The following is a 27,412-nucleotide window of genomic DNA, read 5'->3' as shown; positions in this document are numbered from 1 at the left end:
TTTTCTTCCAACTACAGTAACAAAAAAGTAGGAGACGCTATTAATAGCAGCAGTGCTACTAATTTATATATGATGTTATTGTATATGGATATGAAATTAAGCTGATTTGTGTGTACATGAAACAACAGTGATGAAAAGTATTTTATTTTTCTGTTAACATCCAATGCATTTCGGAGCTAAAACTGAATTTTCAATGAATGTGGTGATGTTTTTGAGTGCTACATCTGCTTCAGGTCATCACCTAGACATAAATAAACAACACAGTTTGTAATTTCATGAGGAAAGCATCTTAGACAAGATTAACCAACAAATGAAGTATTATTAGTGGTTACCTGCAACCAAAAAATCTTCATCTTCTGCATTGGTAAAAAGCTTCCTCGCTTTAATTTATATGTAAAATGATTTAATATGTATTAGAACACTACAATTTTCAAACAATGCATATTAATTTGTGATTCAAGAATTTATTAATGTAGCAAATGACGTATTATTTTTGTTTGTTTGAACAGATGAAATAAAATAAAATAAAATTACACAAATGAGTGGAAGTTAAAAATATTTATGCTTAACTGAAATTTAATTTTTGAGTTAAAATACTTCCAGTATCTTACACGTCCCTTTTCATCAAGTGTTATAAACATCTGAAAAATTCTCAGGTTCGCCACAGATAGCAGTCTTTCATAAAACACCTCATCTTTCTGCAATAGTGGTGTTTATTTATGACATATGTTTCATCATTTCCACAAAAGGCATTGTGTCTTCAATGGATGCTATGAAATAGTGTACAGTTCTGTTTGACCTAACATTTTACATAAATAAAATGGTACATACTGTTATATTAAATTGGTGCATTAGTCTGTAGCAGTTTTGTTTTGCATGTTGGTATTTTGGTTGTTATGGGTTTATTTACTGAGTGCCATTTTTTATTTGTAGTTCACTGTTGCTATCTAAGTTTACATATTGTCATTTTGTAATCTGGAAATAGCTAGTGGAGCTGTGGACACTTGAAAATGGAAGCCAAGTGGAGAAATATGAACATTCTGACATAGTCTTCTGTTTTAGTTCAACAGAGGGGTTAACAGCAGCACAGGCAGCAAGAAACATTTGTGCTGAGTATGGGGATAATGTCATTGGACAGAGCATGACCAGAAAATGGCTTTCTCGTTTTAAGGAGGATCGTTCTGACATTAGTGACTCTCCATATTCAGGATAACCATCTGTTGATGAAGATCATTTAAACACTTAATCCACAATGATAGACATCAGTGTACTTGAGAACTGGTAAATGTGATGAACTGTGATCATCCCACCATTGCACTAATTTGCACCTAATGGGGAAGGTACAAAAATCAGTTGTATGGGTACTGCAAGCTCTAAGCCATATCCAAAAAAATTTATGGGTGGCCCTATGAGATCTCTGCATGCTCATCATTAACTGGCTCATGAACAACACCGACTATTCCTATCCTGTGTCATTACTGATGATAAGAAGTGGTCCTTTATGCTAACATAAAGATAAGAAAGGAATGGTTAGCCCAAAAAAAGCACCAATTCCCTATACAAAGACCTGAAAGTATTAACAAAACAATAATATTATGCATGTGGTGGAACAGCACTGGTGTGGTGCACTACAAACTGCTTCCTCAAAGTGTAACCATCGCTACTGATATTTATCGTCAACTAGTGAGATGTCTTGTAGATGCAATCTACGAAAAATGACCGAAGACTGCACTCCATGATAATGCCTGCCCACATTCTTCTAGACTGACAAAAACCACTATCACAATAGCTGGTGTGGGAATTCATTCCACATCCATCTTATTCACCTGTTCTTTTGCCCTCAGATTTTCACCTTTTCCGCTCTCCATTCAACAACCTTCAAGGAACTTTCTTACCCTATGAAAATGCGCTCCAAACATGGCTTGAAGAGTTCCTCGCCTCAAAGGCACGTGATTTCTACAGTCGGAGAATCGAAAAGTTACCCCAGCATTGGAAGAGTATTGTAAGTATTGAAAGAGAATTTATTATTGATGACTAAAGTCTCTATTATGTGTACCTGTTGTGTTTATTAAACACTTATGGAAAAACACTATTAACTTATGCATCAACCAAATAATTTTCTTGCCTTGATGCCAGTGCTTCCTCCCAAGTGGTCACGGGTTGAAAGATGTATTTCCACTTCATGTATGAAATTTTGGCACATATTTTCATTGAAATTGTCAGTTTCTTTTCCTTTCCAGACTCTGATCCATGTTACATGTTCACTGATGTTCAAGTAATCAATAAACAAGATCATCATGTTAGCTGTAATAGTTATGAAGGAAGAACTGTTTACTTCCTTGGTTTCTGTTTCCTTGTCTGTATGCAGAAGCACTGTTAGTCTCCTGCCTACAATTTTTTGTTCTTTTCCTTCCTCCCTGTGTTTACTGTGTATGGGCATTGAGGCTGTCTGGTGGAGACAGGTGACAGGAAGAGGCTCTTGCAACTCGAACACCCCTTTGCATTCTTGAGTATTACTCGAGTGTTTGGGATCTCCACCAGGTTGGATTAAAGGAAGACATCAAAGCCGTTCACAGGTGGGCTAGTAGATTTGTTGTTGGTAGCTTCAGTCAAGACGCAAGTATTATGTAGATGCTACATGAACTCTAGGGTAATCCCTGAGGGAAGACAACATTCTTTTGGAGAACTAGCACTTGAAACTTTGCAGAAGTTTATTATAGAAGACCCGCGCCTATAGGCAATGAGTGGTGGGTACTGAATCAAAGGACCATATGGCATGACACAGGGACAAGGTGTAGCCAGCAATTGCTAAGTCTGGCTCACCCTATCAGCGACGCAACTTGGCAACTCATGCATTTGTTGGCTGATTGCGCTGGCTCAGCTGTAGGCAAGGCAGCTCAGATAGGCTAAGACATAGACAAGGCTGGCTGGTGGATAGCTCCAGTGTGTGGCAGCGGAGGCATCTGGGTGTGAACCCCAAAACTCAGTCTGGCTGGTGGCACCTAGCATTACCAGACACCTAGTGGTTCAGTGGCTGAGAGGGCCTAAGTTTAAGCCTTGGACCATTAGTGATAGGACTGGAACCCCAGGCAAGTGAACCTGCCAAGATGGTAGCACGGCCATGATAGCCTCACAGTGGTACCCCACACTGCAGTAGACACCATCTCAATGACTAACTGAATCCGTGCCTAGCCTGGCCAGACACCCAGTACTTGCATGTGACAGGGCAGTCTTGTTGCTGACTGTTTGCCTCAAGTCTGCCACAGTAACCCGTGCCATGGGAACTGCACCGGTCATTAGCTGGACAGTCATGTTGTGACACCTAGATGGAGGGTGTGGCAAAATGTTGCACCACTGGGTTACGGCAAGTAACATGATTACAACAGCAGGTCCTTGCCTTGGCTCACAGAACTACAAACGTTTCTATTTGTTGTAAATTTATTGTTCAGTTTTTTAGTATCATTAGCTATGTATCCAATATTTGTAAAAATGTGCTGGAGTGCTGCTTGGTTTTGTGGATGCGGGTGACTTGAGGTTTGGTGTACGATTGAATCAGAACTGTGAACTTTCAATAAATTTCAGATAATGGAACTGCATCTTTTAATCTGTAGCCAAATTAGAGAAAGCAAATACATCATCAGGATAGGGGAAAAAAGAGTGTAAGTGTCATTTTAATCATGTAAAAAATTAGGACAAAAACTGTGTACTATGCCAGCACATACACTGAAGCCACCTGTCATACATAGGAAAAATGCAAAATGTATCTAGGTAACTAACACCCCAGCAATGCAACAAGAACATGCTATTTTACAAATATTTACAAAGCTAAAACCTGCTGGAAGATCAAAACTGTGTGCAGGACCCAGTCTGACACACAGTTTTAAACTGCCAGGAGGTTTCAAAACAATGCACATTATGCTATACAGTGAAAGAATCAAGCAGGAGTATTTATGTAGAGCTTGCGGTAAATGGCTATTCCAATGAGTTTGTTATAAATGGCAGACTTTCTAGAATTTTTTAAACCTAAGTAGGCACATCTAATGTACATCTACACAAATATCCTGCAAACCATTTATGGTGTGAGGTGGAGGGTATTTTGTACCACTACTAGTAGCTTCCTTTTCTGTTCCATTCACAAATAGAGTAAGGGAAAAGCAACTGCCTACACATCTCGATATCAGCCCTAACTCCTCATCTTCATGGTCCTTATGTGAAATGTAGTTGGCTGCAATATAATTGTTTTGCAGTCAGTTTCAAGTGCTAGTTCTCCAAAAGAATGTTGTCTTCCCTCAGGGATTACCCTAGAGTTCATGTAGCATCTACATAATACTTGCGTCTTGACTGAAGCTACCAACAACAAATCTACTAGCCCACCTGTGAACGGCTTTGATGTCTTCCTTTAATCCAACCTGGTGGAGATCCCAAACACTCGAGTAATACTCAAGAATGGGTTGCACTAATGTTCTATGAGGGAGGTTTGATACGTCTGATAAATTTCCACGAAGGAATGGAACATTTCTGTTGCACCTTCATGGTTGGCAAGCTTAATCATGATTATTCCCAGATTTGTATAAAGAATTTTAACAATGTACAGTGTACAGTTCATTGCTGACAGCCATCTTAATTGGTCAGTGAGTCGTCTGGTGATCGAAAATGGAGAAAATGGAGTTTTGTGCTGTTATTAAACATTTTCATTTGAACAACTGGACTGTCACACAAGTAAAAACAGAACTGGATGAAGTTGACATGGAGTCTGCACCATCACTGAAGACCATTTACCTTTGGATAAATGAATTTAAACTCGGTCAGGCAAGTACCAAAGGTGAAGCACCCTCTGGTTGTCCATTGGAGGTCACCACAAAAGAAACCATTGACAAAATCCATAACATGGTAATTCAAGACTGCTGAATAAAAGTTACTATTCTGGCCTGAGCTCCTGGAGTTGGCATTCATGTGTGCATGAGGTGTGCTTGCTCGTGTGTATAAATAGTCTCTCTTTTGTTGATGAAGGCTGTGGCCGAAAGCTCTGTGTAAGTGTCTTTTAACTGTGCCTGCCTGCAATTTAATGTGTCTTCTTTATGGTAAGTAGCAATCTATCATTTCCCATATTCTTGATGAAAAGTTTGTGAGATTGCAGGACTGTAGGCATCTCAATTGAGTGAGAGCATAATATCCTGCACAGAGAAATGGCTACGAAGAAGCTCTAAGATAGGTGGGGGCCACTATCGCTTACAATGACCACAAGTGCATCCAGCAACACATTTCAACAGTGTCTGGCAAAGTTTAATCACAATCCACAAGACATTTTGCACTGATTTGTGACAGATGATGAAACTTGGATACATTATTACACATTGGAGTCAAAATGGCAGTCTGAACAATGGACAAAAGCTGATGAAAGTGCATCAAAGAAGGCAAAGACCATTCTGTCAGCTGGTAATGTGACAGTCACTGTTTTTGGAAGTTCCAAGGAATAACCCTCATAGATTACTTGCAAAAAGGCAGAACCATAACTGGACCCTATTACGCTTCATTGTTGGAATGTCTGAAATCTGCATTGGCTGAGAAAAAACCTAGCTCGGCATGTGAAAAAGTGCTCTTTCACCAGGATAATGCACCATACCACACATCAGTGATAATGATGTCAGTGCATGAGCTGGGTTTTGAATTGTTTCCTCACCCATCATATTCACCAGATTTAGCCCCAAGTTATTTCTTTCTGTTACCTAACTTGAACCTTTGGCTCACTGGGATGAAATTTTCATCAAATGTGAAGTGATAGCTGCAGTCAAAGAGTATTTTGCAAGGTTTTACACAAATTGTTTTTCAGATGGGATGAAAAAGGTTGAGGATCACTGGACCAGATGTATATCCCTCAAAAGTGACTACATTGAAATTAGGGTGAGCTGTTTAAAAAAATATATAAATAAATAAAACTTTTTTCTTGCTTTTTACCAGACCTACCAAACCACTGCATGCATGCAGTCTCCTCTACAGATGAACCACACTTCCCTGAAATTCTTATGACAAACTTAAGTCAACCATTCACCTTCCCTTCTACCATCCTTACCTGCCTTTCCATTTCACACTGCTTTGCAAGGTAATGTGCAGATATTTAATGAATATGACTGTATGAAACAGCAAGCAGCACACCACAAATGCTGTATTCCAAAATTATTGGATTGTGTTTCCCACTCTTCTGCATTAACTTACATTTTTCTACATTTTGAGCAAGTTGTCATCCATTACATCAACTAGAAATTTGCATTGATGAGAAACTGAATTGGAAAAACACATCAATGATCTGCTGAAATGGTTAGGTTCAGCTACTTACGCTGTTAGGGCTATAGCAAATTTTGATCATAAAGATATCAGTAAATTAGCTTACTACGCCTATTTTCATTCACTGCTTTCATATGGCATCATATTTTGGGGCAATTCGTCATTAAGAGAGAAAGTATTCATTGCACTAAAGTGTGTGATCAGAATAATAGCTGGAGCCCTCCCAAGATTACCTTGCAGACATTTATTTAAGGAACTCGGGATATTCACCATACCTTCGCAATACATATATCCTCTTATGAAATTTGTCATTAATAACCAATCCCAATTCAAAAATAACAGTGAACTGTATAGCTACAACACTAGAACTTCACTATTCTGGATTAAATCTCACTCTGGCACAGAAAGGGGTGAATTATGCTGCCACAAAAATCTTTGGTCATTTGCCAAATAATATTAAAAGTTCCATTTTCCTCCTATTATCTTGTTCCGTTTATAGTCCACTTCTCTTTTTTTATTTATTGATTTATTTATTTAACATTCCATAGTTTTAACGTTCGTTATTCGCTTTTTTCCAGCCAACAATCACTGCCAACAATCTCTTCCACACCTACCAGTATCATCCATTTCCGTCGATTTCGTGTTTCTGGCGATATTTTTGTGCCATTGGCTATCTTGCTCTGCCACAGAAAAATTTTTTTGGGACATTTCTGCGCCACCCGCGATCTTTTTTGCGGCACGTGCGATCTTTTTTGCGGCACGCGCGACCTTTTTTGCGGCACGCGCGATGTTTTTTGCGGCACGCGCGATCTTTTTTTCGCCACTCGCTATCTCTGTTTTTGAGCAACGTGTGTTCTTTTTCCCTGATCTGGACATACTTGCTTGGTCTGGTCGACTTTTTCCGTATTTTTCTTATTTAGTGGTCTTCCTTTGGTATTGAACATTACCAACACAATTTCATTCTTTCTCGTACTTCCCTCCGTGTTTTATTCCTTCTTATGATTACTATTTTAACTTTATTTATTTAATTTCCCTACCCACTAGTTACCCACTATGTACCCTAATCCTATACCACATTATTTACATTCATTCCGGAAACATGCATTCACCGTAGCCAAACTGCAATCCCACACACTTTTCCTCCGGTCCTGCTTAACCTTTGGAATTACCCCTAAAGGGCTTACCTTAAAAGTTCCCATCTTTGGGTGCAATTCCTCATTCCACCAGTCTCTCCTGGACTTCCAGAACCTTCAATCCTTAGCCCTTACCCAACTTGTCCTGAATCTCTACACTACTTCATGTAACCACCACTCCCAACAGCTCCTATCTCTCTTCAAAGTCCTCCACCTCTCAAACCCTTGCTTGGAGAACATACTCAGGAACATCATCCTAGAAGCCAGCTGCAAACTTGAGTTCCATGCCACACACCACCTGAAAAAACTATCCACAGTGCTAGTGCAACACCTAAGAAGTGGGGTCCCTCTCCCTATCCCTCACAAACACCAACCACAACAGAACCTTCAACAAACCCCCCTCATAGCCAACAAACCTAGCCTAGCCACCCTACTCAATCTCCCCATCCCAGCACATACCCCACACAGACCAAATCTCAACTATAACCACAGTCAAATGGCACATATCACCAGTCCCAATTCAGTTCTAAACCTCTCATCCAGATTCCTCTCTCCTCCAGAGACATCTGTTCTATCAAAAGGCTTAACCTTTAGCCCCACGCCTAAATTCAACCACACTGCCCTGGTTAAAGATCTCCTCTCATTCACCCGGGACCTCAACTGGAAATATCACTTCACTACCCAAACACAGCCCCCAAATACTAGACCCAGTGTTGAACCCTGTCTAGAACAGTTCCAACCGCCTTCTCAAAGGGATCCTCCTCCCCTCCCCCAAAACCATCCTTTGCAGACATTTCAGGAATTCCTCACATCCAGTGTTGCCTCCCAGTCCTTGAAGAACATCCCGACAACCCCGAACATCACCCCAGCTGAATCCCGTGCCATTAAGGAGCTGAAAACAGACCGCTCTATTGTCATCCTCCCGGCGGATAAAGGCCCCACAACTGTGGTACTTGATCGTGTGGAGTATGTGGCAGAAGGACTGCGTCAACTCTCCGACACCTCAACCTACAAAGCTGTTACCCAGGATCCCATTCCCTCCATCCAGACTGAGCTGCAGAAAATCCTAAAAATCCAAGGTCCCTCACAAGGCCTCACAACGGCTTCCATAGACTTACTCACTCCACCTGAGCCACGTACCCCTACCTTCTACCTATTACCCAAAATCCACAAAGAGAACCATCCTGGCCGTCCCATTGTAGCAGGCTTCAAAGTCCCAACAGAACGTATCTCAGCTCTGTAGACCAACACCTCCAACCTATCACCCGCAGACTCCCATCCTACATCAAAGACACAAACCACTTCCTAGAACACCTCAAATCCATTCCCACTCCTCTCCCACCTGAAACCTTTCTTGTCACCATAGATGCAACATCCCTTTACACAAACATCCCACATACCCATGGCCTCTCTGCCCTTGGGCACTACTTGTCCCAACGCCCACCCGAAGATCTTCCAAAAACCTCGTTCCTTATCACACTTACCAACTTCATCCTCACCCATAATTACTTCACTTTTGAAGGCCAGACCTACAAACAAATCAGGGGATCGGCCATGGGGCTCCATCCTATGTCAACCTCTTCATGGGCCGCATGGAGGAGGCTTTCCTGAAGACCCAACAGCTGCTTCCCCTGGCCTGGTATATGTTTATAGATGACGTCTTTGTGGTCTGGACTCATGGTGAAGAAACACTCCTTAATTTCCTCCATAACCTCAACCCCTTTTCGAATCTGAATTTCACCTGGTCCTTCTCCAAAACCCAAGCCACCTTCCTGGATGTTGACCTTCATCTTGTTGAAGCTCACATCCACACCTCTGTACATATCAAACCCACAAACAAACAACAGTACCTTCACTTTGATAGCTACCATCCATTCCACATCAAACGCTCCCTTCCCTACAGCCTAGGTATTCATGGCAAACGTATCTGCTCCAGTAACGAATCCCTCAACAATTACACCAATAACCTGACCAGTGCTTTCCTATCCCGCAACTATCCTGCAGACCTTGTCCATAAACAGATCTCCCGAGCAATACATTCCTCCCCATCCAACAACAATGTTCCTACCCCCAGACCACACAGAAGCATCCCCCTTGTCACCCAATATTATCCTGTCCTCGAATACATCAACAAATTACTCTGCAAGGGATATGAATTTCTCAAGTCAACCCCTGAAATGAGATCATCTCTTGACAAAATTCTCCCCACACCACCCAGAGTTGCCTTTCGTCGCCCCCCTAACCTGCGTAACATCCTTGTTAAACCCTGCAATATTCCCAGACTACCCTCTCTACCCAGCAGTTCCTACCCCTGTAACTGACCCCGCTGCAAAACCTGCCCCATGCATCCCCCCACAACCACCGACTCCAGCCCTGCTACTGGTAAAACATACACAATTCAAGGCAGGGCCACGTGTGAAACTACACGTCATTTATCAGCTGACATGCCTGCACTGCACAGCCTTTTACATCAGTATGACAACAACTAAACTGGCTGAGCGCATGAGCGGACATAGATGAACTGTCCGCCTAGGAGATGTCCAATACCCAGTAGCGGAGCATGCCCTCCAGCATAATTCTAGGGACCTAGGAACCTGTTACACCGTATGTGCCATTTGGCTTCTCCCACCCAACACCAGTCCCTCTGAACTGCGGAGATGGGAACTTGCACTCCAACACATCCTTTCATCCCGCCATCCCCCTGGACTGAACCTACGTTAAACAACCTCACTCCCATTTACTCTTCAGTCTTCTCCTCATTCCCTTTCCTCCTTAGCCATTCACGCATCTTTTCATCCTACATAGTTGTGTTTATCTTTATACTATATACCTCTTTACTTCTGTATGCATCCTCTTTGGTTTGAAGCTGGCACAGTACTTACAGTAGAATATCTTTGGCTTCCCTCTGACAACCAGGCCTCCATCCTTGCTACCCTCCCTGTTTTCCTTTCCCTGTTGCTTCATAATCTGGGTTGTGAGCAACTGAATCCACTTTCCCTTCTTCCCTTTCTTTCCCCTCTCTCCTCCCTGATGAAGGAACATTTGTTCCTAAAGCTAGGAATGTAAATTTTCGGTTCTGGTTTTTTTTTTTTTTTTTTTTTTTTTTTTTTATCGGCTGTACTGAGCTGAGGTAAGTACTGGCCTGCCCCTCTATCTCTTTGTTAGTACTTGTTTCACATCTTTATATGAGATTTTCCATTAATCATTTAGTATTAAAGGTCTGACAGATAGCCAACCAACATTTAAAATCAAATTAAAATAATTTCTGAATGACAACTCCTTCAACTCATCAGATGAATTCTTAGATATGAAGTAGTAACTGTAAATAAATAAATAAATAATAAAAGAAAAGAAAATAAAAAGTTTAATTAATTATTAATATCTGTTATTAAGAGAGAAAGTATTCGTTGCACTAAAGTGTGTAATCAGAATAATAGCTGGAGCCCTCCCAAGATCACCTTTCAGACATTTATTTAAGGAACTCGGGATATTCACCGTACCTTCGCAATACATATATCCTATTATGAAATTTGTCATTAATAACCAATCCCAATTCAAAAATAACAGTGAACTGTGTAGCTACAACACTAGAACTTCACTATTCTGGATTAAATCTCACTCTGGCACAGAAAGGGGTGAATTATGCTGCCACAAAAATCTTTGGTCATTTGCCAAATAGTATTAAAAGTCTGACAGATAGCCAACCAACATTTAAAATCAAATTAAAATAATTTCTGAATAACAACTCCTTCAACTCATCAGATGAATTCTTAGATATGAAGTAGTAACTGTAAATAAATAAATAAATAATAAAATAAAATAAAATAAAAAATTTAATTAATTATTTTGTGTAAAGAAAACTTAAGTTAAAAGTGACACGTTCCACATCATTACAAAATGTCATATTCATGATCTATGGAACAAGGATTAATGTATGTATGTATGCTTAAGTCATCTTGTATCCCCCTACATTTGCTCAATGATGACACCGTCCCATGCATCACAGTAAACAGCCTCCGATTGCTGCTCACCCTGTCAATTAGATCATTTATGTACGTATAAAATAAGAACACTCCTATCAATTCCCTAGAGCAATCCTGATGATAGCCTTGTCTCAATTGAACACTTGATATTAAGGACAATGTACTGGGTTATATTATTTAACAAGTCTTCGACTGTGTCAAGCACTTTCCAGAAATCTAGGAGTATGGACCCTGCCTGTTGCCCTTCCTCCTTGGTTCACAGGATGTCATGTGAGAAAACAGCAAACTGAGTTTTGCATGAGTGACACTTTCAAAATCGAAGTTCATTTGTGAGGAGAAGCTTTTCTGTCTCAAGGAAATTTATTATATTCCAACTGAGAATATGTTCAAGAATTCTGCAGATCACTGATGTTAAGGATGTTGGTCTATAATTTTACGGGTCTGTTCTTTTATCCTTCTTATATACAGGAGACACCTGAGCTTTTTTCCAGTCACTTGGGCCTTGGCACTGGGCAAGAGACAATAAATGCAAGCTAAATAAGGGGCCAAGCAGTGGAGTACTCTCTGTAAAACCAAAGAAATTCCATCTCAACAGGGCAGCTTATTAGTTTTCAACTCTTTAAGTTGCTTCTCTATGCCAGGGATGCCTAATATTATGTACTCCATATAGCGAGTCTGTACAACGATCAAGTGATGGTATGTTTATATGAACCACCTGTGTGAACAATTTCTTAAATGTGAAATTTAAAACTTCAGCTTTACTTTTGCTATGTTCTACTGCCACATCAGACTGGTCAACAAGTGACTGGATAGAAGCCTTAGACCCATTAACCAATTCCATGTAGGATTAGAATCTTCTCAGGTTCTCTGCCAGATCTTCCACTTACTTGGCGTATAATACTCCAGGGGACGATTTACAATCTAATTATACTTCGTCCGTAATTCCTCTATGTCCATCATACTGGAACAAAATGATCTCAGTCCATTTTCAAAGTGAAATGTTATACAACTGCTTATCTGCTCTTTCTAGAAAAAATGCTCTCCTATGCTTCTTGTTGGATTTATTAACTTTAGTAACCACTGTTTGCTATGATGACATAATGATCACAAATGCCTGTCTCAATACTGATACCACTGATAAGGTCAGACCTGTTGGAAGCTACAAGGTCTGAAATATTTCCAGAGGGTGTGGGCTGCAAAACCAGCTGCTCCAGGGAGCTTTTGGAAAATGTGCTCAAAATTACTCAAGACTGCCTGTCTGTACCACCTGCAGTGAATCCATAAATGTCACATTCTATACACAGTAGGTTAAAGTCGCCTCCAACTAATACTGCATGATTGGAGTATTTCTGCACTGCTGAATGTAGACTTTCTCTGAACACTTCCAAAACTGCCACAGTGGAATTGGTTGGCCAGTAAAAACATCTAACAACTAATTTGATTTCTCCTAGACCTGTTACGCACATCCAGATAACTTCCCAGCAGCCTAAATTTTGACCTTGACAGACACAACATTCTTGTCAGCTGCAATGAATGCTGTTTGTCATGTGGCACCTAATCTGTCTTTTTGACATACTTTCCATGACGTGCAAAATATTTCAGAGATTTCTACTTTGGGTTTCAGCCAGCTCTCGGTTGCGAGAATAATTTGAGTGTGAGTTAGTTACTTATTTAGTTATATGTTCCATACATCATTTCCACAATTATTTTATTGAAATAATGTGGAAATACTCAGTTTGCAGGTTATGTATATGGGATTAGTTTTAACTTAATAAACTCACTATTACTATTAGTCCTACTCATGCAAATACACTTAAAAACAAGGATGTTTTTATCTGGCTACCAGTTTTTAATTAGAAATTCATCAATGGATTAGAAGAAGTTGTCCAGGAAAAATGACCTTAGGTTAGATTTCAAACTTGCTTCACTACCTGTCAGAAATTTTGTGTTATTGGGCAAATGATCAAAAATTCTTTTTGCTGCATACTGAACTGCTCTCTGAGTCACTGACAGCTTTGACAATGGATAATAAAAGAAATTTTTCCCTACAGTTCTGTACATAAGTACATCACTTCTCTTCTCAAACTGTGATGGATTGTTTATGACAAATTTGATTAATAAAAACATGTATTGTGATGGCCTTGCTCCTTGAAGAGGTGCCTACATGATGTCTGCGGGTGACCACCACATATTATTCTTACTGTTCACTTTTGTGCAATCAATACTTTCTTTCTATGTGATGAGTTGCCCCAGAAAATTACTCTGTATGACACTATTGATTGGAAATATGCAAACTCTGTGTGGAGGTTGAAACGTTTTTTTCCAAGATCAGCAATTATACAAAGAGCAAAAGCAGCTGAACTTAATTGTTTGAGAAGCTCATTAGTATGCATCTTCCAATTCAAGTTTTCATCAATATGTACACCCACAAATTTGGTGCATTCTACCCTACTTACTGACTCCTGCACATGTGCAACATCAATTGTTGGTAAGACTCTACTTGTTGTAAAGACCTAAATGTAGAGTCAATATATTTTGGGTAAACAACAGCTTCGGTCGTAAATATTGATTTTTTTTTTTTTCCCAGACTGATTTCAGTCACTGTGTGATAGTCTTCAGTGCAAATTATTCGAATCTTGTAGGCCCTACTGTGATTATTACTTGCATCAGATACCTTCACTCACTTTTACTTCATACAATAATTTTTAAATTTACAGAAAAGCCTATCTTGTAACCTTAGCAGTTAACCATAGCAGTTGCTGATACAAAGTACTGTACGAGCCCATTGGGAAAACAAGCTACACTTAAGTTGTCTCCTTAGTGGTTAAGGTTACAAGATAGGCTCTTCTGCAAATTTAAAAATTATCGTACGTAGTAAAAGTTAAGATATCTGTTGGAAGCAATCATAAAAGTACATGTTACTCTTCATAGAAAATATTGTGCTATTATGATATGGGCCTACAAGATTCAAATAATTTGCACTGAAGATGGTCACACAGTGACTGAAATCGAGCTGTAAAATAAAGTATTCCAATATTTACGACCCATGCCCCCGTTTATCCAAAATATACTAACAACAATAGGTCGTGATGCACATGGTTCCCACTGGAATTAGACAGCATGAATGTAGAGTGTTTTTTCAACATCTGAGGATAATCCATTTTCAGGGAAACACTTCATAATTCTTTGTAAAATATTGTTTACTATCTCTTTTGTTGCTTTCTCTCTAATGGGATTTATTATATCACTAGTATTGTCTGCAGAAAGTACCAATTTTGCTTGTTGAATGTGAAGAGGGAGGTCGTTCACATATATTAAGAACAGCAGTGGACCCGAAATTGAACCCTGTAGGACTCCATTTGTGATTTTACCCCAGTTACTAAAATTTTCTACATTTCAGACATTGTCTGGCGTATTCAGTATAACCTTTTGCATTTTGAATTTTTCTATGAGAACATCATGATCTACACAATCGAAGGCCTTTGAGAGATCACAAGAAATACCAAGAGGTTATACATTATTATTTAAGGCTTGTACTATTTGATTAAGAAATATATAAACAGCATTCTCAGTCGAGCAGCCTTTCTGGAATTCCAACAGTGATATGCAAAGTAAGTTGTTTCCACTTAAAGTGTGCAACTACTCTTGAGTACATTACTTTTTCGAATATTTTTTTTTGGGGGGGGGGGGGGAGATATCAGTGACGAAACTTTCTTATGAAGAGGTTTAATAATTGTATATTTTACCCTTTGTGGAAAAATTCCCTTTGCCAGTGATGCATTGCATATATCACTGATGCTACATTAGAAAGTGATTGTTAAAACTACTTGCAACGTGTGAATTATCAGTCACAATGCTGCCATTTAGTTTATTTGTTATGGAGCCTTGTACTCTGACTGGCTGTCCTATCTTCCATTTGACAATGTCCCATATAGTTTTAATTTTATTATCTGCATTATTTATTTCTGTCAGAACACAAAGACTTCTGCACATTTTAATGACTTTCCTTAAAATACTACAATATTTTCTGTAGTATGCAAATAATGTCTGATTCTGACTTATTCTAGCCTTTACATAAATTTCCTTCTTCCTCTTACGTGAGATTTTAATTTACTTAGTTATCAATGGCTATATCTTACCTGTTTCTTTTAATGGATCTTTTGGATAATTTTCTAGGAAAGCAACTTTCAAATACTGACTGAAATTCACTGTGGAAAAAATTGAATTTGACATTAGCAACTCTTTCTACATATACCTCATCCCACACCACCCCTTTTAGCTCACTCTTAAAACAAATTATCCTGTTTTCTTCAAGTAGCTTCACTGCTTTGTATGAACCTGCCTCTGGGTTCTAAGGTGCTATACTGTTTATTTACATTAATTGTGCATCATGATAAGAGTCCATTAGCAGTTGGGTACAAATTAATTGTTTCAGCCCGAGCATCATTCATGAAAATGTTATCAATAGGTGTCCTAATATTTTGCTGCACACAAGTTGGAAAACTGACTACTGCAATAAATACACTCAAACTCACAATCATTGATTCTAGTTAATTTCTCCTCTCAACATCTTTTAAGAAGTCTAACCTGAAATCTCCACAAACTACTAATTGTTTCTTTTTGTCTGACAGGCAGCTCAATTACGCATCTATATTTCTCATAAATAGGTGTAAGTTTCCTAGAGTGGATCTGTAGATTGTTACAATTATCGGAGAAGTATTTTACTTCTTGGTTCTGATCAACACAAAAACTATTTGTTTTGATATTTTTAACTTTGTGTCCAACTTTTACGTATGTTGCAGCTCCTCCTTTTTCCAGGTTGACTCTCCATGAAGATGATGCAAGTGTATAATCCCTGATATTTAGAGTCTACATCCCCGTGGTTATGAGGTGTTCAGAGAGGCACAGAAAATCTATCCATTCAAAATTTTCCACATCTTCTAGGCAACAAATAAGCTCACCTACCTTTTTTCCCAACCCTCTAATGTTCTGATGAAACAAATGAATTTTATTTTTCTGGAAACAGTTACACTTATTGTAGTCTTGTACTGCAGTAATTTCTTTCAATATTCTCTGTCTTTAATGTGACACTAACCTGAAAAAATGTGCCCTTTGATTCCAGTAATCACATGGATTTTGTATTGTGTGCTTGTGGTCCCCCTTACACCTTCTGCAAGCTGTTCAGTTAATCTTCACTTCCCCCTCCTATTTAGGTGCAGGTCATGAATAGTCCATCAACCTCTCCCAATCCTGGCAACAGTCATGACACAGATATGGGACTTTGTTTCAGTCAAAACCAATTTGCTCAGCTCTTTGTTTCATGGCTAACAGCAGTGTTAATCTAGGGCCGGTCATGTGGTTGCAAACCTTTGACAAATCTCACATGAATGTGTCCTGTTGCTGCTCTTCTTTTAACATTACACTGTAATTTGTTAGCCAGGCTGTTTCCTGCTCCTCCGACAATAAGTCCCTCATCCTCACCACCAAAATCTCTACACAAGGCCCCTTTGTTCTCCGTCACCTGACAGCTTTCTGGAGGCCAGTAAATTCAGGAATTTTGTTACTAATAACCTGACAATTTACTGTCAAAATTTTGACAGTGGCTTTAATTTGTACATGCTCTGATTTCTTCTCTGTGCAATGAGTGGTGAGCATTCATCAGAGGATATCAAGCTACCATGTAACCTAGAAAAAACCCTATGTGCAATTCAAGTATGATGCTACCCAAGGAGCAGTTTCCTTCACGTAGTGCACCTCTGACCTATCAGGGGGAGTGCTGTAATTCTCTACTCCATAATGCTGGTCCACTTATCTGCAGCCAAAACTGTCACAGAATTGATGGGGCCTTTGACTGACACTCTCCACTTGGCTCCAAACCAAAGGACCCCCAATCAGTTTGTGAATAATGTTGCAAATTGTGAGCTCTACTTGCACCCAATGTGCAAGGACAGCAGTCTTCACCACTTCCACCAGCCACCAGTATGAACTGAGGACCCTCAGAAAACAAGTGACAGACATCACTGGTACCGACATGAGCTACCAAGTTGCAGATGACTGCACACTGGCACTCTCGACAGCTGCAGGCAGGGCCTCTTCCACTACATACTGACTGCACATTGGATTTTTCATCAGCTCTGATTGCTATTTCCCTAAGGGGTTCCATAATGCACCTAATGCTGGCGCTCCCGGAAAGTAGCAAATGTCTCCCCCCTCCCCCTTCATGTGCCTGCTCAGACTCTGCTGAAGATGTGGCCCTCTGTCCACTCACAGGGAGGATGGGTTTATTCAGTTGAATAACCTGAAATAATTAAAACATTTACTAAAAATTTTGTGCATTAACTTGATTTCAATGTCAATATGTTTTGTGACAAAATTCTGCATAGATTTTTATTACTACTTTTAACGGATAATCTGCCCATCTACAGTAAAATTTAAAAAAAAACTGTGGCATACAGAGTGGAACTTGACAGTTAGAATATCACCAAACTGTTTCTTTTTGTGGAGTTTTTCCCCTAGGCAATTCGGTCTTTTCTGTGTACAGTCTGCACACTGAGGGGTGGGTCTACTTTTATGCAGAAGAAATTCTGTCAGAAAAGTGCTTTTCTAAAAGTCTGTTGTTAGGCACATTTTGAGGAGAAGCAGTATGTTGTTGTATATCCCTTTCCTTGAAAACTGAAAATTTGTCAAATGTAAGCCTTTGTCCTTATCATCTGAAAAAAACTGAAACTATCAAAAGACTACTGCAACTATCTACTTCTACCACACACTCATTTTCTACTTTGAATTCAGACAATGCTGGTTGCTCATCTGTTGTATTCCATCTAAATTTAGATTTCACAGGAGTGGAACATCTCTAACATGGTAGCTCTACAGATAAGAGTACATTTGAAATACTAGTTAGTTATTAAGAAGTATATTATCCACTGCTGAAGATAGAATTTTGACTGAAAACAGACTGTAAATATAAGTAACACAGCTGAGTATGCAAATAAAATTATGGAAAGCAATGGGATGGTAACATTGAAATAATGTTGTTTTCTCACCAGAATCTGATTCAGAAGCAACATCACATGAAAGTAAAACGTTTCATGTTATAGGTCTAGATGGGTCAATTGAGCCTGACTGAAGGATAGCATGGTACGGGTGGGGGGAGGGAAGAGTCTTGGCTGTCTCATCATGCATCCGTCTAGTCCCTGCATTCTCTGCTGGACAGAGCTCTTCCTCCCCCCACCTGCACCTTGCTATCCTTCCCCCTTTCTCGCCTCACTCCAAATTGCTCCTTTCATTCAACATGACAGTTGCATTCCCATCCGAGCTGATAAAGATGTCAGTTATATGTGTGTGAAGTGTGCTTGATTGTGTGAATGTGCCAGAGTTTTCTTTTATGAAGAAAGCTTTGGTTGAAAACTAAATGTGTAACAGTCCTTTCCTTGTGCCTCTCTGCAACTCAGCATATCATCTTTACAGTGAGTAGCTATCTATAATATTCCTAATACTGTAAAACTAATTACCTTCACATGGTATTTACAGTACTTAGTTTAAAGACAAATATTGTCTAAATTCAAATTACTACATACGGATTATCAAATGATTTCAAGTTCTCAATATGCGGTCGAACTCTCTCTCGTAATTTGTGGATTGTCATAATGGCTCCAGCCACTGGAGGGAAATTCATATCAGCGGGCACATACTTCCTCTGTGAGTACAGCATCTGATGTTCTTCAAAAAGTTCCTGCAACCAATTTTGTTTATTTACAAGGAAACGTTTTAATCTCATGTATATGGCATAAACAAAGGGGAACTCACCTGGACAGTGGCCATCTCCTCTCCTAACATTGTGAGAATGACAGAGTACTTTGGCTCAATTGCTGTCTTAACAATATCACGTTCAAGAAGGGTCCCAGCTATGTTGATAAACTGCAACATTACCCAGTAAATAATGCTATACCACCAATAATTTCTTAAAAATATGGCATACTAACATCAAAAGTACATTTGTTGAAAGAAGATCTTCAAAATCATGTTGCGAACAATAACAAATATGTGTGAAGATCTTATACTTTTTGGCTGATTTTATGTAAAATTTGAGTGCAATTAGCCTGCCCTACAGTTCACCATCCACAATTTTACAGGTACAGTTTCTCACTGTTCCTTACACTCCTGCTGGTGTTCTCAAGATACCTGCTGCTTGAGTTCTTGGTGGCAACTGCAGTTCAAGTATTAGACACAGTATGGTGTTTAATAATATTGTGAGAACACTATACTTATTTTCACAAATATCACTGAAGGAAACGTTGCAACCAGTCACAATCTTTTTGTGGGTCCTTGCAACAGCATGTTTCTGTTACACAGGTTCAGTTGCAACATCATGAGGTGTAATTTGATTACATTATTCTTGATTTTGTGGAGACTGACAAATTTTATGGCAAATTATGTTGCAGATATCATTCCTGTAACACAAGCTTACACATTTATATGATTATAGTGTCCCTCATATTGGAAGGTGCCTCTTTGCAGAGCTAGAGAGAAAGTGAGATATGGAATCATGAGGGGATGAGTTTTGCTGAAGTGTGGCAATAGAAAGAAGGCGCTCTTCTTCCACACTACCAAGCCTTACAAAGAGTTGCTGCAGAGCAGGCAACAATGAGTACACCTGCATCACCACTGAAAACATTGCTTCATCACTATCTGCAGGAGAGCATTTATCACCAACCAGCACTATTCACAGGAAGCCACCTTGAAAGATTAAATCTCACTGGCTCCTGGAGATAATATAGATTGGGGGCGCACAGAATGAAAATTTAATTCTGTCGAATTCTGACCCATAGTATCACATTGTGGAGGAACTCTACCTATTCACAAAGAACATTATTAACCCCAAAAAGTGTGGCATATTATGCATAGTTACAATCATGTCTAAAATATATAACAACATTCTGGCTCACTCTACTGCAGATCAGAGTACCCTCAGAATACAAAAGACAGTTATAAGTATCATTATTGGGAAGAGCATTAAATATTCATGCAAGAATTTGCTTAAAAAATTGAAACATACCACGACCGCCCACTATGAACATCTTGGAAACATTACTAATTGACAAAAAAACATTAAATTAATAAGGAAAGCAAGAAAAAATCTGATATTCACAATCGTTGCACAACACTGCAAAATAATCTCCATGTTACACCTACACACATACACTACTGGCCATTAAAATTGCTACACCAAGAAGAAATGCAGATGATAAACGGGTATTCATTGGACAAATATATTATACTAGCACTGACATGTGATTACATTTTCACGCAATTTGGGTGCATAGATCCTGAGAAATCAGTACTCAGAACAACCACCTCTGGCCGTAATAACGGCCTTGATACGCCTGGGCATTGAGTCAAACAGAGCTTCGATGGCGTGTACAGGTACAGCTGCCCATGCAGCTTCAACACGATACCACAGTTCATCAAGAGTAGTGACTGGCGTATTGTGACGAGCCAGTTACCCGGCCACCATTGACCAGACGTTTTCAATTGGTGAGAGATCTGGAGAATGTGCTGGCCAGGGCAGCAGTCGAACATTTTCTGTATCTACAGAAAGGCCCGTAGAGGACCTGCAACATGTGGTCGGGCATTATCCTGCTGAAAGGTAGGGTTTCGCAGGTATCGAATGAAGGGTAGAGCCACAGTCGTAACACATCTGAAATGTAACATCCACTCTTCAAAGTGCCATCAATGCGTACATGAGGTGACCGAGACGTGTAACCAATGGCACCCCATGGCCGGGTGATACACCAGTATGGCGATGACAAATACACGCTTCCAATGTGAGTTCACCGTGATGTCGCCAAACACGGATGCAACCATCAAGATGCTGTAAACAGAACCTGGATTCATCTGAAAAAATGACGTTTTGCCATTCGTGCACCCAGGTTCGTCGTGGAGTACACCATCGCAGGCACTCCTGTCTATGATGCAGTGTCAAGGGCAACCGCAGCCATGGTCTCCGAGCTGATAGTCGATGCTGCTGCAAACGTCAAACTGTTCGTGCAGATGGTTGTTGTCTTGCAAATGTCCCCATCTGTTGACTCAGGGATCGAGACGTGGCTGCTCGATCCGTTACAGCCATGCGGATGTCATCTTGACTGGTAGTGATACGAGGGTGTTGGGATCCAGCATGGTGTTCATTCTGCTAACAGTCATTGGATCTCGACCAATGCTTTCAGCAATGTCTTGATACAATAAACAGCAGTTGCGATATGCTACAATCCGACCTTTATCAAAGTCGGAAATGTGATGGTACGCATTTCTCCTCCTTACACGAGGCATCACAACAACATTTCACCAGGCAACACCGGTCAACTGCTGTTTGTGTATGAGAAATCGGTTGGAAACTTTCCTCATGTCAGCACGTTGCAGGTGTCACGACCGGCGCCAACCTTGTGTGAATGCTCTGAAAAGCTAATCATTTGCATATCACAGCATCTTCTTCCTGTCGGTTAAATTTTGCGTCTGCAGTACGTCATCTTCATGGTGTAGCAATTTTTTAGGCCAGTAGTGTAAATATCCTATCACAAGGGGATCAAACTGTTCAGTAAAGAACCACTAAGAGTACATTTTGATTAAATGTAATAGCACCATATGTTTCAATATTTTAACAATTTATCAATAAATTTGAAACTCTAGTATGTTTTTGTCAAATACTATTAGCTTTAGAACAAAATAATGGAAGGTCCAGATTGGAATATCAACAATATTATGAAAAGGATAGATTGCTGCTCACTATAAAGGCAACACATTAGCTTGCAGACAGCACAATGAAAAGACTGTTATACATTGAGCTTTCAGCCATAGCTACTTTCACACAAGCAGGCACACTTCACTCACGCATGATGGCTATCACTGGCCACTACGGCCAGAATGCTGGCCTACTTTTGTGAATGTGTGAGTGTTTTCTTTTCTGACAAAGGCTTTGGTGAACAGCTCAGGCTTTGGTGGAAAGGTCAATGTTTAACAGGCTTTTCACTGTGCCTGTCTGCAACTCAACATGTCATCTTTACTGGCTGCATCAATCTGTACTTTTCATAACAGTATTAATTTCAGAATGATTATTTTTGTTTACATATGCTTAGGCTTTCACAACATAAAATTACCAAAATTAAAGTACCTTGTAAATGCTCTCAAGATTGTAGCAATCATCAATGGCTTGACACAAAAGAGTAGCAAGTTTGCGATCAAAGTCCTCAATTTTCTCTCTGAAGACTGAATAATCTTTCACAAAACTTTCATCAGTGGGGTCAAATGGATTGTATGTAATGCTCCCAAACTGACCATATAAGTCACAAAAATCAGAGTAAATTTTTTGTACTTTTGGGCCAAGTACTCGCCCCTTCCCTCCTCCAATCTCAACTTTCTCCAGTTTAAAAAATTCAAGTGCTGTTACAAAGAACTCCTGAAACATATGAAGCAGGTGCTTATGATATATCTTAACTTTCCTACCTGTACTACAAATTTAGCCACAATAAATTCAGAAAAGTAAAACAATTACAAAGCCAATCAACATGAACACAGAACTTTAGAAGGCACTGTCTTATAGTGAGCTGCATCCTTTTGCCTTCTTTGAAATCAAAATGCATAGTCAAGTTGTCAGGAGAGAAACTACGCTTAAGGATGAAATCTGAGCCACAGTGCAACTTACCAACTTTCACAGTATGGGAGCGTATTACAGAACTTAGTTAATAAGTTACTTGTAATGTCTAAAAGAATTACTTCTATTTTGTACTGTACTGCAGTGATTAGTATTGATAACTAATATTGTTGAGGCCACAGATTCAATTTCTGGTACCTTTTACACAATTTTTTATGATTATTTTTTCCAAAGATGAAATGTGTGGAGCAGCATTCACTACAGCTGCGGCCAGCTACAAAGCTATTCTTGGGTTTCATGCTTGAAAAAGAACACATCTTTGAACTATATGTTAAATTATTCAACTTTTTGTTTATGTCCTTATTCATCACTTTGAATCTCCTCTATACATAGTGTGTCTCTCTTTCCCGCTGTTTAAATTTTATTAATAAATGATTGGCACAGTAGTGGAGCTCAGTAAATGACGTACACACTATAGGTATTAATCAGTATATTACTTTGGAAATTACAGTTGTTATGTATGTTTTAAACAAGTTTGAACTTTCAGCTCTGATTACCACCCTATGATCTGCTAGCTAAGAAGAAAGGAAAAGACAAAAAAATAGGAAGCAATGCGATGTATGCAGTAAAATAAGGAAACAAACTCTAAATAAATGAAAGAATGAGAGAAAGAGAACATCCACAGTTCAAAAAATACTGCAATAACGTGAGAAAAACAAGCAAGATGAATGAAATACAAAGTCAACCAAAAATTAAACAGAAGTGATGAATCATTTAGAAATAAAATATAAAAATTTCACTGGACTAATACTCAGATTTGATGTAAATACTGTAAGCATATGTTGTTGTTGTGGTCTTCAGTCCTGAGACTGGTTTGATGCAGCTCTCCATGCTACTCTATCCTGTGCAAGCCTCTTCATCTCCCAGTACCTACTGCAACCTACATCCTTCTGAATCTGCTTAGTGTATTCATCTCTTGGTCTCCCTCTACGATTTTAACCCTCCACACTGCCCTCCAATACTAAATTGGTGATCCCTTGATGTAAGCATATATTTACCTTAATTAGCTTCAGTCTGTCCATAAACTGATTTTCATATTCAAATACCAGTTTTGTGTCAAAAGTCCAAGGAACTGGTTCATTATTTCCCTTAAAGTATGATTCTAGAGATGTGCGACATTCATCAAAGATATCACTGAAAATAAAAACAATTAACATTATTAACTACCACTCTTTATCACAAGAAGTTACAAAACACAGTAATCCTTAAAAAAAACTTTGAAATGACGTTAATTTAAGACAGCTTATACGTTTAATGTGGCATGAAATCACACAAGCAAAAGCATGATGATAAATTTAAAACTTTACCAGTATACAATTGTTCCATTAAATTTTGGATGAACTGCCAGGTGTCTGCAACTTCCTGCCATGATAGCTTGGTGCCAAGTCTTCTGGTCATCCTCAGGTGAATAACAATGAAATTGCACTGAGCTGCTGTATTTAAGACCATGTGGGTACATGTGTGGTATACCCAGTTGACACTGTGGAACATTCATGTGGGCAACCATGTGTCCAGTGGAGCTTGTGCAGGGCACCATAACAGCCCAGGAGTATCGTACATAGGATGCAGATGATGGCAGTGACATTTTTCAACAAGACAATGCACCATGTCACAAGCCCAGAAGTGTGATGGAGTGGTTTGAGGAAATCAGTGGCAAGTTCCAATTGATGTGCTCGCCCCCCAACTTGCCTGAGCTGAACCTGATCAAACACATCTGTGATGTGATTGAGGCCTCAATGCATTCATGCCATGACTCATCGGCACTGTTATCCATGCCAAAGGTGGACATGTCGGCTATTAGGTAGGTGGTCATAATGTTCTCACTGATCGGTGTATATCTGCCATAGTTGATCAACACCTGGCAGCTACAGCACAAATACTTCCCTCCTATATTAAAGACACTGACAATTTCTAGATTGTCTTAAATTTTGTCACCGCTGATGCTATCTCACTCTACACCAACTTCCCCCACATACGTGGTCTGTCTGCTGCTGAACATGACCTCAAACAGAGCCCAGCTAATTCAAAACGTAAGACATTCTTCCCGCTCACCTTAATCAGCTTTATATTTACCAACAACTACTTTACCTTTGATGGACAGACACACAAAAAGATCAGTGGCACGGCCAGGGGATTCAGGATAGCTCCTTCCTATGCCAACCTTTTCATGGATCATTTGGCGGGAGCTTTCTTGGAATCCATAAGCCTTTGGTCCATCTTTGGCTTCTGTACAATAACAACATTTTTGCCACATGGACTCATGGTGAGGCTGCGCCATTAAAATTTTTGGAATCTTTGAATAAAATCCCCCAATTAAATTTCACATGGTGGTATTCTGAATCCCATTCCATTTGCCTTGATGTTGACATCACCCTCACTGAGGGTCAGCTGCACACTTCTGTTCATATTAAAAATACAAGTGGACAACAGTACTTACATGTTGATAGTTGCCATCCTTTAAATATCCAATGTGTCCTCAGTTACAGCCTTGGTATTCGAGGCAAACATATTTATTCACATGCAGACTATTTACAGCAATACACCAACACTATCACCTCAGCCTTCATAGGACATAATCACCCCCATCAGTCTAGTCCAAAAGCAGGTTTCCCAGGCCATCATGTCCAATCCTGGTGCTACTTAAACATCCAAAAAACAATACAGGACTGTACTTCTTATCACTCTGTACTATCTTGGTCTTGAACTTATTAATCAGCTGCTTCTACAAGTATAAGATTTCCTAAAACAATGCCCTGAAATAAGGTCCGTTGTGTCTGACATTTTGCCCAGCAGACTTAGAAGAGCTTCCCCCTCCCCAATCTCCACAAGAGCCTGGCTAGACCCTATGCTCCTTCTGCACCCATTTTCCTACCCAACGGCTCCTGTGACCATCATCACTGTTAAGATTTGCCCTATGCACCCTCCTACCACCGCCTATACCAGCCCTGTAAATGGAAAAGCATACACTATCAAAGGGAGAGCCACATGTGAAATGACACGTTGTATACCAGCTGTTATGAAAACATTGTTCTGCCTTCTACATTGGTATGACTACCACTAAGTAATCAGTTAGGATGGATGGGCATAAGCAAAGGGTACACACTGACAGCACACAATATCCTGTTACAGAGCATTTTCTGCAACATGACTGTCATGACCACAGTGCCTGTCTCACCAAATATACCATATGGATTCTTCCCCATGACAACAGTGTCTCAGAGATCTGCAAATGGGAACTGGCATTACAACATGTCCTTGGTTCTCACCACTCACTTGGCCTTAATTTACATTAATTTATTTCTTTTTTCACTTCCTTTCAGTTTTCTATATCTTTTATTTTCTGACCTATCTATTTTCCCTGTCCACTACATCTACCACATATAATAAACTTAGCTTTCTGCTCTTACTAACTATTTCAAGATGTTTGGTCACTGATCTCTAACTTTCTTATAACCCTATCTCCCGGCTTTAAGCTCTCAGGTTTTCAAGTCTTCTCGTCCCATGAAGCAAGTCTCCCCTGACCTGGGGTTCTGTGTGACTTTTCCATAATTCTCCTCATTTCCTAAACCTCACTGGCCATATTCCTTCATCACCCTTCCTTACTTTTCAACCCTTCTGCCAGAAGAATGAACTACTGCCTGCACATTTCCTAACTTTTGTTTGTCTTTGCTACTGCCACGTGGTGAATAGATCCAATTACGCTACATTATATTTGCCACATTTGCATGGAATCCCTGTAAATACCAGTCTTGTACAACTCTAAGTTGTCTTTGAAAGATCTCAAAAATACCAAGATTTTGGAAAGAGGACAAAAGTTCACTTAAACCTTATGCCTTCTTCGCATTCTGCATAATTTCACGGAAAATATGTGGTAGATAAGCACTCATTTTGAAACCCTCATCCTTTTCCTTTTTCAGTTGTTTGTGCATCTGTAGCACACTCTGTACTTGCTGAGACAAGTATCTATTGTTCAGAAACATGGTCTGCAGGTGTTCCAGTTCCTTCTGCAGCTTATCGGCAACTGAGATGGTATGGGTTTGGTGGATTAAGTTCTTCAGAACGACCATTGTTTGCGCCAGATGGTGGCAACTAGTATTTGTAAATACAGATTGTATCAGTACGCTTCTGAAGTGCCAAATGTCAAAGTGTGCCAACACTCTTACATTGCACCAAGACGTCTAAAAATGACAAACAACCTTCTCTCTCCATCTCCATAGTAAATTCTATGTTTTCATGAATCAAGTTCAGATGTTGAAGGAACTCATGGAGACTGTGCAAACTATGAGGCTAAACTATTAAAGTGGCATCAA

At 39.6% G+C, this 27,412-nt stretch overlaps 1 protein-coding gene across 1 annotated transcript in view; it reads right to left on the bottom strand.

Annotated features, from left to right (window-relative positions):
* Positions 1-27,412, bottom strand: part of LOC126234993 (dynein beta chain, ciliary-like) — a 732,993-nt gene that overhangs the window by 588,109 nt on the left and 117,472 nt on the right. The window contains exons 9-12 of the mRNA XM_049943730.1: positions 24,101-24,236; positions 22,563-22,847; positions 19,205-19,315; positions 18,976-19,130 (exon numbers count right to left, since the gene is read on the bottom strand). Of these exons, the coding sequence (XP_049799687.1) occupies positions 18,976-19,130; positions 19,205-19,315; positions 22,563-22,847; positions 24,101-24,236 (687 nt within the window). The remainder of the gene's footprint in view (positions 1-18,975; positions 19,131-19,204; positions 19,316-22,562; positions 22,848-24,100; positions 24,237-27,412) is intronic.

This window comes from Schistocerca nitens, chromosome 2 (genome assembly GCF_023898315.1).
Source record: "Schistocerca nitens isolate TAMUIC-IGC-003100 chromosome 2, iqSchNite1.1, whole genome shotgun sequence".
NCBI lineage: Eukaryota > Metazoa > Arthropoda > Insecta > Orthoptera > Acrididae > Schistocerca > Schistocerca nitens.
Note: the sequence above shows the minus strand (reverse complement) of the source record. Positions and strands in the feature narration are given on the sequence as shown.